Below are 14,527 nucleotides of genomic sequence, written 5' to 3'. Positions count from 1 at the left end.
GGGCGAATTCGCTGTGTCCAAGACAGCGGGGCTTTAAAGAGCAAAGTTCCGATGGGAAATGTTGGTAAAAGTAAAAAAAAAAAAAAAAAATCAATTTGTAACTCCTCAAAATAATGTCGTTCCCGTACGTCAAAGAACAGTATTAATTCTACAATAAGATTGTATATATTGGAAGAAAATACCACAAGTACCAATGCAAATATACAAATACCATACTAGTCCCTATAGGAATATTATAGGGCTACAATAGAAGATAAAATACCATGATTTTAGGTTGTGATCTTTACCTGCAGGCACGTGTGCAGGGATCCAATTATGCCCATGCAGATCAAAAACCCACTGAATATGTTGGATTTTTTTTAATGACTAGCAAAGGGCTCTTTACAGGTACCTATTGCACTATGATCTCAACCAACTCCCCGATATTAACTTTGAATATTGGACAAAATAAATGGTTTGCAGCGCCCCTCAGTGGACAACATGTCACAAATCACCCTATGTCCAAAATGCTATGAGAATTCATTGTATATAGAGTCTCTAGTCATTTCTCCACTTTAACCGAAGAACTAAAGTAAAAATAAGCATTACACTTTAGATACTAATAAGTGTTAAGTTACTATAAATACGTGGTGACCTACTGTTAAGTGTGCAAAATCTATGATAGGCCTGTAGAAAGGTTACGAAATTCACCCGCCACAGCAGCTGAGTATGACAGAGATATGGCGGAACTACACGCGCTATGGATGGAAATCTGAATAATTAAAAACAAAAAATCTAAAATTGGAATGTTCGCGTTAGTGAATTTAGCGGAAAGTACAAAATGCTCTATGGGCGCCGCGACAGTTGTGTGGTCCCTGTCAGAAGTGGAAAAAATTAGTGGTATCTTTATTCAAGTCCCAAGGCCCAAACCCCCCCCCCCCCCAAAAAAAACCCCCAAAAACTTGTACTTAATTTGTACTTAGTAAAGCCCCAAATTGATTTCCCCGCTCTTCTAAATGCTTTGAGAAGAGAAGGCCGGTAGCTTACTTAACCTGCACCAAGGGACGTCGTGTTTTATTAATATGTCTTGATTGACATCTCTTATATAACTTGAAGGAGACTGGAGGATGGGGAAACTGGGACATCGTCTGCTCTTAGATGGACTGCTTGCATGGCAAAGCTTGAATGTATCATCTAATTCCCAACAGTCTTGAATACAAGGGAACCATGAGTAGGCCTATCCTCACTAAATAGGAAATTGATAATTGGAATCCTATGGCATTATGTTTTTGCGTGAAACATTGTAAATTATTACAACTCTAACCGAAAATCCTGTAGGTATATTCATGTAGGGAGGAACTATAGTGTGTTTCTAGTACTCTTTAGTTTGTAGTGATTTCATATTTATCAATCTCCTAGCTAAAGGTATAGGATATACTGTGCTATAATTGTTTACCTTTAAATTTGTTTTTTTTTAGTGTTGCTGTGGTATTTGTAGGTTATAGTATCATTTTTTAATTTATTCTAGGATTAGTATAGTTCTTTTTCGTAAGCAAATAGATGAAATTCAATTTAATTTGTGCACACTGTGATTCTAACTGTAATCTTCAGATCTTGGGGTCCGGACAGACGGTTTTATATGGGAAAAAAGTATTTTTTTAAACTCTGCAAATGCCATCATTCTGGAAATCGATGATAGGTCTTTGGGGGTAGATTTACAATATCTGGCAACCACTGTGCATGCGTCGTAGCTCACCACATGATTGGACCTTTCAGTAGTTACGCATAGAGCTTCACAACCCGGAAGTAGTGTGAAGGTTGAAGTTTGGATGCGAACATGGGTGTTAAAATAGAGGTGTTTAGAGTAAGTGTAACATAACATTGATAGGTTGCAAAGCCCTTGTGATATCTGGATGTACTTTTGACAGTCGCCATTTCGCAGTCTCGTTAGTTTTAGGTTCTCATCGGCAAAATATCCAAATATGTGTTCTGATGTAGCTAGCCGTTAGCATTAGCTAAGTGTGGTCATGATGTAACAGAATTCCATACTTTTTCCGTTTGAACAGATGATGCTGTATCTGTCTTTCCCTGTCACCATGTTCTGGATCTCAAATCAAGCGGAATACTTTGAGGAATACATAGTGAAGAGAAAGGTCAGTATTGTCATCTGTATTTTCTGCAGTTCATCTTGGTCCATGAAGTTGAGTCTTTTCAGCAACCTCGTTTATGGCTAGGTTGACTGGGCCTGTTGTGACACCCATATTCTATGGTGTTCTTTCTGAAATAACACGTTTCTCTCTCTCTGTCTCTGTCTCTGCCTCTGTCTCTCTCTCTCTCATGGTCACATCTTCTATGACATCCAGAGGGAGATCTTCCCCCCTGATGAGCAATTGCATGTAAGTGTAATGCACAGAACTTGATAGTAAAATTGCACAAAGACAAGTAAGTCTATACAGCAATGTGTCATACATTCTTCTGTGTCAGACTTGAGGTGCCAGCACACTTGTATGCAGACATTATAGTTAGACTTTGTGATTTTTCATTAATGCCCAATTTCACTTTATTGTAATGAACACAGAGGTTATCAAGGGTCTTTGGTGTGATGCTGCCACCACTTCCTGACCTATTTTGCCTAATGTTCTTTCTGGGCTTATTGTAACTGCTAGAAGTGTCAAAAATAATTTCAACTATTGAACACTTCCAAGACCCAAGTGTTTCACATCATGTATATGGTGACCATGTAGTCTGAAGTTGAAAGGTTGTTTTAAAGTCTTGAAATCAATGATTTTACTGAATTTCTTTTTCACTTTCACTCAAGTAGTGCCCCAACAGCCACAACTCATTACCATACTTAGAATAATTTGTCTAACGCCTACATGTTTTCTCAGTTGATGTTTGTTTATCCATAAAGAACAACTGCTATCTTATCTTACTGCTAATTATTCTGTTGAATACAATAGGTTTAAAAATCACGAACAAGGTCAAAATTAAGTCCTGTAACAAAATCTGTTTAGAACTACTGCTGTACACAATATGACGGCTTTAGCTGCTCAGATCAGTTGCTTATGATTAGGTAATATTTATTTACAGAGGAAAGAGTTGGAGGACTTCAAAGAGCGAGTGCGAAATCGTAAGGAGCAGCGACTGTTGAAAGAGATGGGTGTGGAGTCTGACAACTGAGGACTTTGTGTTGACGGAGGGCAGAAGACCCCTGGACAACACAGTTGAAAGAGCATCTGGTAAAGCATCAATTTTTCCTGCAAGAGGGAAGTGGCTTGACTGGCAGAGGTTGGACTGGAGTTGGAGAATGACGCACTGGAAATCACTGAGTAGATTATACACCCCAAGGGTGTGCTGGGTGTTTTCCAGGGATCAATGATGACTGTTGAAAATTCACATCTGAGCTGCTGTCACACAAGTCTGCTGAAGTGCTATTCAATGCCTAGATCACTGTATGTTTTGCTTTGGTGGCAGTGTCAAGAAATACTTAATTGATTGTTTCTTGTAAAACATCTCATTGGATCAGACGTAATTGTAATAATTTATTTTGTATTGTGTATATTATGTGTTCTGTTCTGATTAGTGTGTCAGTTTTAAATGCTGTCTTTCATTAAAGTTTGTTTGATTTGTTTCACCTAATTGATTTACTGTAACAGATGCATTTATTTGCTCCTTGAAAACAAGCAAGCATTGGCCTTGTCATCAAGGACAAGATGAAACCTTAAATTAGAAGTAGAAATAAAAGTAATTTTTGTGGAAATTACTAAGACTGCCACCTCTTAGTCATTTTGATGATGATTAATTTGTGTTGGTCTTAATCAAATAAGACTCTAGATCAAAAGTGTTCATTTTGCCTGATTGTATTATACAAAAGCACAATATCAGAAAAGTAATTATGCTATTTTGTCAACTAAATAGACTACTGTTTTATTAGTTTTTAAATTGTTGGACTAAGAATGTCTTTTGTTGGGTTTAGCTCTACAATTGACTAGTAAGTCACTAAAATAATAGTTTATTAATGTTATATAATTGTCCCTATGAATTGAATGACCTGTTTTGGCATGGTCCATAAAACATTTTGATGGGCCAAATTATCTGCTCAAGGTTTGGGGATGGTTACTTAATACTCATCATGAAACCTTAAAAAGAGAACTGCTCAAGAACAGTCATAAGAGAAGTCACCTTCTACCTCTGTGTTTCATTAACTGGGTTATGTGGTCTTAAAGCTGTCTTGAGTTTGCAGAGTTGGTTATGTGACTCAGAATTGTCTACTGGAAGGTTACCAGAAGGGCAACAAGCTTGTCAGCTGTTCTCAAAGCCGGGAACAATATACCTCAACAACGTAAAAAAAACTTAAACTTGAATGATAAATTTAATGGAGAATGCTCAAATGTTAAAAGAACACAGGATTTGAGATAGATACGTAGAATTAGGCCAAACCTGTCTGTGAAACCGGGCCCAAGTGTCACTGCACAAATGCAACGGTTGCTAGGAGACCCCTGCTTTAAGGCGTGAGGATGATGTGACATGCTTATGGGCTAACAACAGCCCATAAATTATCGCCTTGGGTTTGAATACGATGTACAAAACAGGAAATCACACCGTCACCCTCTGCAGACCCGCACAGCTGTCTGTGTCCTCCCAGGTGTCTGTTATCAGAGAAGGCTGGTGCTTCACTGACAGCTCAGCCTGGCACCCTGAGCCTGGGAATTATCTGACACCAGCCGCTCTTACACTGTCTATCTTCTCATCCATCAGGGCTGACAACATAATACTTCTCCCAACACTTATCAGATGATACCCTCACATGGCATTTGGCAATCAAAAGTGGCCCAGTGGATGTTTCACACAGGCAGTCTCCTGAGGCAGTGGAGAGATTGATTGTAGCATGCCAGAGAGAGAGAAAGAGAGAGAGAGAGAGAGTGTGTGTGTGTGTGTGTGTTTCTTGCAGATGTCCTTTCTTTTTCACAGCTGTCATTCTTGTAGGGATTCAAAATATAGTGTTATAGTATTTCATAATGTGATAATTGTAGGCTGACAATATTCCTCCCATGATGCTCCATGTTCTGTGCCTCAGGAAATCCTATACAGGTGTACAAGGAGTTTAGAAAATGTGATCAAAAGGAAATGAAAGAGTGTTGTGGCAGTGACCGATGGTGTGTTTTTTCTCTTATAGTTATCAGTAATGCTGTAACAAGTTTTAGAAGGATGATATGCAGATATCACAAAAAAAATGATATGTCCTTAGAGGAATATTATAGGAATAGTATAGCCTAGTGATGCCATATGAGCTGAAATACCATAAAGCACGATATGGTCATTATAAACCCACTTGAGCACCACAGACACACCAGTGCTTATAGAAATATGATAATGATCATATTGATTTTATTTATTTTATTATACTGATATATTGTTTGAATTAAGTGAAATAGCAAATCTGTTTCAGGAATTGTATGCTTCGTTTAAGCCTAAAATGAATATAAATGTCGGCCTATATAAAATAACAGATATCTCAACTTTTTCTTTTAATCTGGTATTTCTTTGAAGAAGAAAAAAGTAAATAGCGCTTGAGACGTTTTTATTGCTTTATTGCAATACTGCTATCAGACACTGGGTGATAATGTTTCGCTTTCAAAAGCTGCATGAAGCAAGAGGAAAATTTTTAACAACAAGGAAGTAACCAACCAGCTAGTTAGCAAACTGCTGTCAAGATGGCACCCAGTGGGTTGAAAGCGGTGGTAGGAGAAAGTAAGTTACCCATTCGTTGTAATATTGTATACATTCAGAAGTATAAGACAACCAAAGACACATTTTAAATTGACATATAATCTTTTAGCGGCTTGATAGTTGAGCATATCAAACGAAATACAGGGTCTGTCGGTCGCCCAGAGAGATTTCTTCCTGCTCCAGTCCCTATCGAAAATGCTAACGTTAACGTTTGGAAACGTTGCCAAAGGAATAACACAAGTTTTGTTTGAAAAGTAGCAGTATGCCGCTGTATGTGTATGTGGCATGTGTTGATATCTACATTTGCCGAGGGTAAACGGTGGTTTATTGTCGTGACATTGATGGGTGTGAAAGAAAAACTGTTCAGACAGGTTGCTAGCGTCAGTGGCTGGAAATGCTGTGGGAGTCTTTATGCTAACGTTAGCTAGAGGAAGTGTTTTCGGCTCGCCTCAGTTTCTCAGTTTTGCTATTACATTTTGAGTCACTTGAGTAAATTTGTCCTGTGACTTTGCTGGCGCAATAGTTGGAGAAAATCAATGGAGAAAAAGCATTCAATAGTATGTAATTGATAGATGAACAATATGTATCACAATATGAAATAATTTATAGTGGAGTTGTATACACATTAGAATTTGCACACACCAGTTGTAAAGTTTTACCAAGTTTCATTCCAGGTTGAGATGTCATCATCTGCTAAAAAAAAAAAAAAAAGACAACTATGCTTACAAAATGATTTCGGCCATAAAATGAAAAGATATCTTAATATTCAATTTATGAGTAAGGCTATGTCGTCCCTTGCTTATGAATTATTATGTTAGGAGACCCTATAGAATAATTTGTGCTTTTGAAATATTGACTGATGAATTTGATGTTTAAATATTTGGATCCATCCCCCATGAGCCAGAAGAGTCAGAATTAATGAAATCCTCTGGTACATTACAGTTGATTGATTTGATTTTTTTCCCAGGCATTGGCCCTGCCCAGGGCGGAGTATTAGTCCAACAATTAGGCCTACTTGTTATTCACTTGTGTTACAACTTGTGTATTTCCAAATTATGATGCCCGTGTACATAATACAATACGCAGTGAGCATTGTGAAACTCTTATGCAACTCCACCTTAAAATACAGGTTTTGGAATGCACCATCACAATGGATTTTCACCCCCACTTGTATCCATGGCATTTCTTTAAAAATGCTGCATGTTCCTGTCATTTGATTTGTCATTGATGGTAATGAGAAGAAAAACATGCAGGTGCTGGAATAAGGAAATCTCATAGGAAAAGGAATGAGTGTGGCACACTGCTCATGGGTTTGATCTAATGAAGAGCCTTTGTGCTCCAAACATGGTACATCCAGTAAAATTGTGTTGGAGCATAGAAGTGTGTGAGCGCTTTCCTATTTCATTGCTACTGATGCCAATTAAAATGTATCATCATTCATAATAAACTCAGAGCAGTGACAGAATAAAATCAAGTGTGAACATTTGGAGCTCTCCTACAGGCCAGACAGGCTACCTGGGCAAAAATTTGCCTCCCGACCTGGCTGAGACATTGGAAAGATAGTGTGTAACATTATTAACATTGCTTGGATTGGTTGGCTATTTTTATGTCAAAAAGAGAACTCTATGTAGTCATGTTTTCCAATTCCCTTTGGGATTTTAGCACTGCATTAATGTAGGGCCCAATGGAATATTTTGTGATTCAGTCATCATGCGGTCAGAAATCTGCCAATGGACAGTTTGTCACTGGCTCTTTTCTAGAAGAAACCCTGAAACCCTGACTTCCATATTATCACTCGATATAGACCTACATTATTTCTTATTCTTGCCAACTACTGTAACTAATGCTACCTAGCTGGTTTATGTTGTTCACTATATCCTGGAACAGTACTGAAACACGATAGCTCTGTCCTGTGGCACTGACGGAAACAATTCATAGCATAGTGATTACAATTATGCATAATGGAAGCCTCCAAATCATGAGGGCTTTTTCTAATTATTTAATCAGCCAACTATCACTTCAATTAGCCAGAGAATTGTCATATGGTAATTAGAGTTTGGGCCTTATAGAGCCGCTACTGGGTTTCTCATGATATTAAACAAGGAAGTTCAGTGAAGAATGCGACGTCACATGTATTGTACTTCTTCTTTTGTCATTATGTCATCCCACACTCTACTTCCTTTAGGCATTGGTAGTGAAGCGTTGGGGGATTCAGGACATGGTTTTGCAGTTCATTTTACTATTGGTGTGTAGCATTCATTACAAGGTCACTGCTACAACTAAATTGAATATTGACTTTGTTGAAAGCCGGTATAGCCACCGCAGCTGCTGCGCCTGAGAAGTCAATGGACCAACTGTGCTTTTAACTGATCTGTAAACTTAAGAATGTGACACAAAGACGTTGCACCGAAACAGCTGACCAGGTAGTAAATACAAGTGGTAAATATGGGTTGGTTCCAAGATAGTTCCTGGTTCCTGACTTGACAAAGACTTGTGACACATGACTTTATGTGACTTTACTTTATGAGTTATCAAACCACAGGTATCAAGAAAAAACGGTATTAAGCTATATATATGTAGCTTTATATTTGGCTATTTAACCACTGCTACACACGATATTGCATACTTTCTGGCCAAATCACCTTAAATCAACTGCCACACTTTGGTGCTAAATAAGCATGGTTTTGCCCAAAATATGAAATGTGTTGATTTCATTCCAGTTTTAGCTGAACTTCTACCTACCTCTGTATTCACAAATGACACTTAGTACACATCGCATGTCTTGTCTCTCTACAGAAATCCTAAACGGGGTCATCAAGAGTGTGAGGAAGGATGGAGACTGGAAGGTGACAGTTGCCCCATTGAATTAAGACGTTTTCATTGTTTTGGTCCCATTCAGTTTATAACCCACACTTCTTTGTTCCTCCAGGTCCTCATCGTGGATCACATCAGCATGCGAATTCTGTCCTCTTGCTGCAAGATGTCTGATATTTTGGCAGAGGGGGTGACCAGTAAGTATACGGTCAATTTATGGTCTTATGGTCTGGGGGGTCAAAGCTTAATGAATTAGTAGCTATGAAGTCATATATATTGTAAATTGGGGATACAAAATATACTCAAAGCAGGGTTTTGGTGATTCTGGTATGATGTGGGATGTGTTTTCATGGCCACTTAAGTCATCGGAGCAAGGCCTTAATGAGCCAATACAAAGCCAATGCTAAGTGTTCATCCTCATTCCTATATTTCTGCCCTGATGATAGTGATCTATCCTAGGAATGCCCCCATCCTCAGGACATAAATTTTCAGTAACTGGTTCGATGAGCATGAAAAGAAAGCCATGTAATCCATATGCCACCAATCCAGAAAATATTGGATTGGTACCTGAGAAAGAGTTTTTCACCAAACTCAATAAGATACCAAATTATTGAATGTCCAATGAAAGATTGGCGTTGCATCCTTCTAGTCGAGTTCCACACTTGTAATTCATGCCAACATCCACTGAAGTTGTCCTGGCAGCTTGTACTGGTGTGTTTTTATTATCGCATGTCACTTTGCATTGGTGTTTTCTTTTATTGGCAGTTGTATGCTGCAGTAGGAAGTCATTTGGCCAAGTGGGTCAGGTCGTTTAGACTGAACTGTCTTCCTTTTCCCTTCCGCTTTACAGTTGTGGAGGATATCAATAAACGCAGGGAGCCCATCTCCAGTCTGGAGGCCATTTATTTTATTTCACCAGTGGAGAAGGTGAGATGTGTGTCTTCCCCTTCATAATGTCATGACCCTCTGTGTTTTATTTTAATATTACCCATATTCCTAATCGTTTTTAAACATTTGTTTGAATTGCAGTCAGTCCGTGCGCTCATCAGTGACTTCAAAGACGCTGCCTTCACTTACAAAGCAGCACACATCTTCTTCACCGACAGTAAGATCATTAGTTGTATATGTATATGTGGTATACACAATAACAGTTTTTGATATACAATTATGTTGATGTCATTTTTCTCCTCTTCTGTAGCTTGTCCAGATGGTCTCTTCGCTGAGATTGGGAGATCCAGAGTTGCCAAAGTCATCAAGACTTTAAAAGAGATCAACGTTGCTTTCCTGCCGTATGAGTCTCAGGTGAGGACTTTTCTCCATTTTTCTTCACGTCTTGATTCTCTTGAACAGGTTATGGCCCGACTGAGGCAAACCTCAACCCCTCTCCCTTCTACAGGTGTTCTCCCTCGATGACCCCACCTCCATGCACTCCTTCTTTAGTCCTTTTGCGAGTGGAGATAAAGGCAAAATGATGGAGAATCTGGCCGAGCAGATCGCCACCCTGTGCGACACACTCAAGGAGTATCCTGCAATCCGCTACCGCAGGTACAGAAGCCTCGCATACAAATAAAGTAAAATTACTACACTACCAGTCAAAAGTTTGGACACACCTGATTGAATGTACTATGTTTTTCATTCTCTTAAAGCCATTTTGATCTAAAGGCTTATGCTTAAATGCTTGGAATTTGTTTCTTAGACAAATATAAATAGTGAAGTTGGTGCCTGTGTATGAATTTCTTTCCAAAGCCTTTGCCTTTCCACCAAGGTAAAGGGCGGCTACTTTAAAAAATCGAAAATATAAGATAGTTTTGATTTGTTTAACACTTTTTTGGTCGCTGCATAATTCCATTTGTGTTATTTCATAGATTTGATGTCTTTACTATTATTATAAAATGTGGAAAATGTTAACAAAACACCACTCAGACACTTTGGACATTGAGACACTTTTTAATGGTTTTATATTTATATTGTTATATTGTTTATGTATATTGCTTATATCCTTTCTGCACTATTCTTATTCTATTATTTTTTTTATTACCTTCTCTTTGTTCTGCTACTGTACTGTACATTGCTGCTGTGACACCCGAATGTCCCCTAGGGGATCAATAAAGTGCATCTTATCTTATCTTAAATAGTAAAAATAAAGAAACGTGGTGTGTCCAAACTTTTGACTGGTATTGTGTGTCACCGAGTTTACTTGATTGGTTCAAAGTTGCGTACCACTCTGTCTCTTAGGGGCCCAGAGGACAACGCTAAACTGGCTGAGGAGGTCTACCAGCGCCTTAATGCTCATAAAGCTGACAACCCCAGCATGGGAGAGGTGAGGAAACACTTCAGGAATACAACACCACCTACGACGCTTCCTATGTGCTCTGCTGGATTTATGGTATTCTCTTGCCAACACGCTTGAACCAACTTCTCATACTGCTATTTTCAGCTAAACCAGCTTTTCTTTTTTCATATTAGAGGATGAACTCTAGTTGAAATGATGCAACTCTATATTTATACCATTTATGGGTGTCTCTGTGGTTTCTGGGTTTTATTTCCTGTTGCTTATTTTTCTCACTCTTTGCTGGACCTTGCTCTCTCTCCTTTTCTATCTTTCTTAGCTGACATTTCCTTGCGCCTGAGACGGGTCTCAAAAGGCATGTATTACCATTCTCTTTTTGCCCCCCACACATCTGAGGTACATCAACATACTTATCTGAGCTTCCTCTATATTTCTTTTGACCGTACTTGACACATTAACAATTTGTTGAAAAGTGCTATTAGCTTAAGTGCTTCCGTCTTTCTATTACCTATTATCTATTCTGAAAAGAACCTTGAAGTGCCTGGAGTTTGTGTTGATCAGTATCTTAATTATGAAGTCTGACAATGATACTGAACTTACATATGGATAAAAACCTGTTATGCACACCTGCACACATACCAGAAATTCCACAGTTGGACTAAAGCTGAGGATTTGATCCAAATTAAGTATAGGCCCACTGTTCGGAAGACTTCAAGACCTGACAGATTCACAAAAACATAATGGAAATGGATGACAGTATTCATAAATTTCATGCTTGCATGTAGATCCTGCTTTACTGTGCATCATTCACATCATTCTAATCTTTTTTGTTTTGGTTGCTATCCATAATGTTCATTGTTTTTAGGGAGCTGATAAGGCGCGATCCCAGTTGCTGATCGTCGATCGTGGTTTTGACCCCATCTCACCTATTCTGCATGAGCTGACCTTCCAGGCGATGGCCTACGACCTGCTAGATATCAAACAGGACATCTACAGGTGAGTAAAGCCTGACTGCAATTCAGCTCTCTGCTCACCTGATTGGCCACGTCGGTGTACATGCATACATCCCATTTCATTACTGTATCTCCCTACTCATTTGTGTTGTATACACTTGTTTTAATTTTTTAAGGTATCAGACAACCGGCATTGGAGATGCAAAGGAGAGAGAAGTTTTACTGGATGAAGATGATGAGCTGTGGATTCAGCTTAGACACATGCACATAGCAGATGTCACTAAGTAAGTCTGACGCAGCTAGATGAACCTCATCTCTGCACTGTTGGGTCTTGTTGTCGCCCTTCCCAAGTACTGCTGGAAGTTACTCACCATTAAATCAAGTTCCATTGTAAGATTACATCCAGAGGATTAATGAGTTCACTTATTCTGCCATAATTTCTTTTCTTTTTTTTTTTACTGAAATGACTTTTGAAAGGCATGTAGTCATCCATTAGGACACACTTTATCTGATTTCCTCATTTAGCTAAATTTCCTCTTTCAGCTACATTAATTCAAATTAATGTGTGCATTTTTTACAAAGACATGGGATAGATATTTAAAGATTTAAAAGATATTTTTGTTTTTAATTTTGGCTTTATAATAGTAGGAGTTTTTTATTTTGGTTTTTTGGTTAGCGTGTTGACTTTTAAAATATATGTAGTAGTCGGGTAGAATTTGTATTCAGAAAGTTATATATTTTTTATATATAAAAAGTGAAGTTAACAGTTTGTTAAATAATGTGTAACGTTGACATTGCTCCTGCCCATGGTAACTAAACTTTAACTAAACCTGTTCTTACAGGAAAGTGACAGAACTGCTCCGCACCTTTTGTGAGAGTAAGAGGATGTCCACTGATAATGTGAGTTTTTATCTGCAGTACTTATTTTTCTTTAGTTGTTACAAATGTTACTGGTATAACATGCAGATTTGGCTTTTTTTCTGCTGTGTGTTTGGTTTAAAAAAATGTGTCTTGCTCTTCAGGCCAACATAAAAGATCTCTCTCAGATGTTAAAGAAGATGCCCCAGTATCAGAAGGAGCTGAGCTTGGTGAGTTATCTCATTAAGAAAAGAAAGCGCTTTATCTCTAATATCAGCTCATGATCATCTTTCTATTTCAAAGGGATAATCCTCTCTGAGGAAGTATTTCACTGTTGTAACTCATATGATCTTGAACTGTTCCGTCGGGGTTTGTGAACATCTTTGAAGTCATCAAGAGACACTTTCTGAAGCCATTCCTGTGACAGTGATATGGTTACTAACCCTGTGGAGTCAAAGTGTTTTCTTTTGAAACTTTAGTTTAAACCCCTCTGAACTTCAAAATGTGCCCATATTCCAGTAAACTTGGCCTGTTGTCCACAAACTCAGTCCTGTTAATTTTCAGTGTAGCAAAGTGTCTCTTGATGATATCACCAATTAGTTTTGTCCTTCTTGTTTCTAACTTTAAAAAAGACTTGTTTGTGTTCACAAATCTTAACTGAGCTGCTCAGGGCCATGGGAATAATGTGAATGCTTTTTTTTTAAGATAGGCCATTTTATAGGCCATATAATAGCTTTTTGTGCATAACTGTAAACACGTTATTGGTGATTAACCCCACTGAATGCATAACCTTTATTTACTTTGATTCACAGTACTCCACTCATTTGCACCTAGCAGAAGCCTGCATGAAGAAATTCAAGGCCTCTCTTGATAAGCTCTGTGAGGTGGAACAGGTCAGTGCTGTTGTGCAGTATACAGCTTATATAGTCATGGATCTCAAGCAGAAATGGCAAAACTGTTCTTATATCAGTGATGAGGGGAACATGTCTGAATTTTAACAAAAAACAAAAAATCCAAGCAAGTGTTGGAAACAAACAACATCATTTTCATACTGACATACAATTGACAGATGAAAATAAAACTCTGGAGTGTTTTTAGATGCACTGTGAAGGCAGTTGGGGACTTAGGTAAGCTCATTACACTCATTGGAAAGAGAATGGGTAGAATTGTAGTTGTCAGATAGATCTAAAGTTTGAGATAAAGAAACATCATAGTGTTGTCATGATCCTTCAAAATAAAGGCAACCAGACATGACCACAGGTGCACTTACTTAGTGTGAAATTTACATCTCAATATTTATCCTCATGGGTTATTGGTAAGACTGACATTTTTCTAACTTGAGCAAAAAAGAATAATAATCGTCAGTCTGTAGTTTTTATCTCATTTTCATTTAAAAATGTTTACAGTTTACAGCACCAGGGAACAACTCCGCTGTCCCACCATGTTGCCACTGACTAAGTATCTTAGAGAGTATGTCTGACATGGAATAACATCCTCCCACTCAGTCAACATGACAAGTGACCTCCCCATGATAGCATCCTTATTAATAGTTCCTCTGCAGCATGTCCAAGCACCATTGCCACTGTGTAGTGATAGTTAATGGGGAATCTTAATGGTAATATTACATAAAGAGCTTGAGACCGGACATCCACCTCCTTATATATATACTATATGTATAGTAATGCAGAGGCAGCTGTTATGTCACTACTCGGAGTAAAGACCTTTAACATCATACACATATGTGCAACTGTGCCATCCAGAAATCCCCTCCATCAGCAGGAGCCTGGGATAAAGCCGCGGCCCAGACCCCTGCCAAGCCCCAATAGACTGTCTGAATGTAACAGCCATGCTTTGTCTGCCGGAGGGTGTGTATTATACCAGATTTAGGCCCATATCAGATGAG

General features: G+C 38.4%; 2 protein-coding genes across 2 annotated transcripts; both read left to right on the top strand.

The window, feature by feature from the left end:
- The first annotated feature begins 1,773 nt into the window (after positions 1 to 1,773).
- Positions 1,774 to 3,631, top strand: pet100 (PET100 cytochrome c oxidase chaperone). Its single transcript, XM_071536787.1, has 4 exons — positions 1,774 to 1,843; positions 2,046 to 2,132; positions 2,343 to 2,375; positions 3,070 to 3,631. The coding sequence occupies exons 1-4, from the start codon at positions 1,817 to 1,819 to the stop codon at positions 3,157 to 3,159; spliced, it is 237 nt and encodes a 78-aa protein (XP_071392888.1). The 5' UTR covers positions 1,774 to 1,816; the 3' UTR covers positions 3,160 to 3,631.
- Positions 3,632 to 5,663: 2,032 nt separating this feature from the next.
- On the top strand, positions 5,664 to 13,517 carry LOC139658640 (syntaxin-binding protein 2-like; the record flags this gene model as incomplete). Its single annotated transcript, XM_071536781.1, has 13 exons — positions 5,664 to 5,730; positions 8,506 to 8,555; positions 8,639 to 8,720; positions 9,374 to 9,450; positions 9,553 to 9,628; positions 9,722 to 9,825; positions 9,920 to 10,068; positions 10,759 to 10,843; positions 11,679 to 11,809; positions 11,943 to 12,050; positions 12,609 to 12,666; positions 12,789 to 12,854; positions 13,437 to 13,517. Coding segments are annotated over exons 1-13 (1,104 nt in total), but the record flags the coding sequence as incomplete, so codon positions are not given.
- Positions 13,518 to 14,527: the final 1,010 nt, after the last annotated feature.

This window comes from Centroberyx affinis, unplaced genomic scaffold (genome assembly GCF_046629955.1).
Source record: "Centroberyx affinis isolate AG114_WGS23_722 - 3 ecotype Tasmania unplaced genomic scaffold, CSIRO-AGI_Caff_v1 ptg002940l_1, whole genome shotgun sequence".
NCBI lineage: Eukaryota > Metazoa > Chordata > Actinopteri > Beryciformes > Berycidae > Centroberyx > Centroberyx affinis.
The sequence above is the reverse complement of the archived record's forward strand: the minus strand, read 5'-3'. Positions and strand labels throughout refer to the sequence as shown.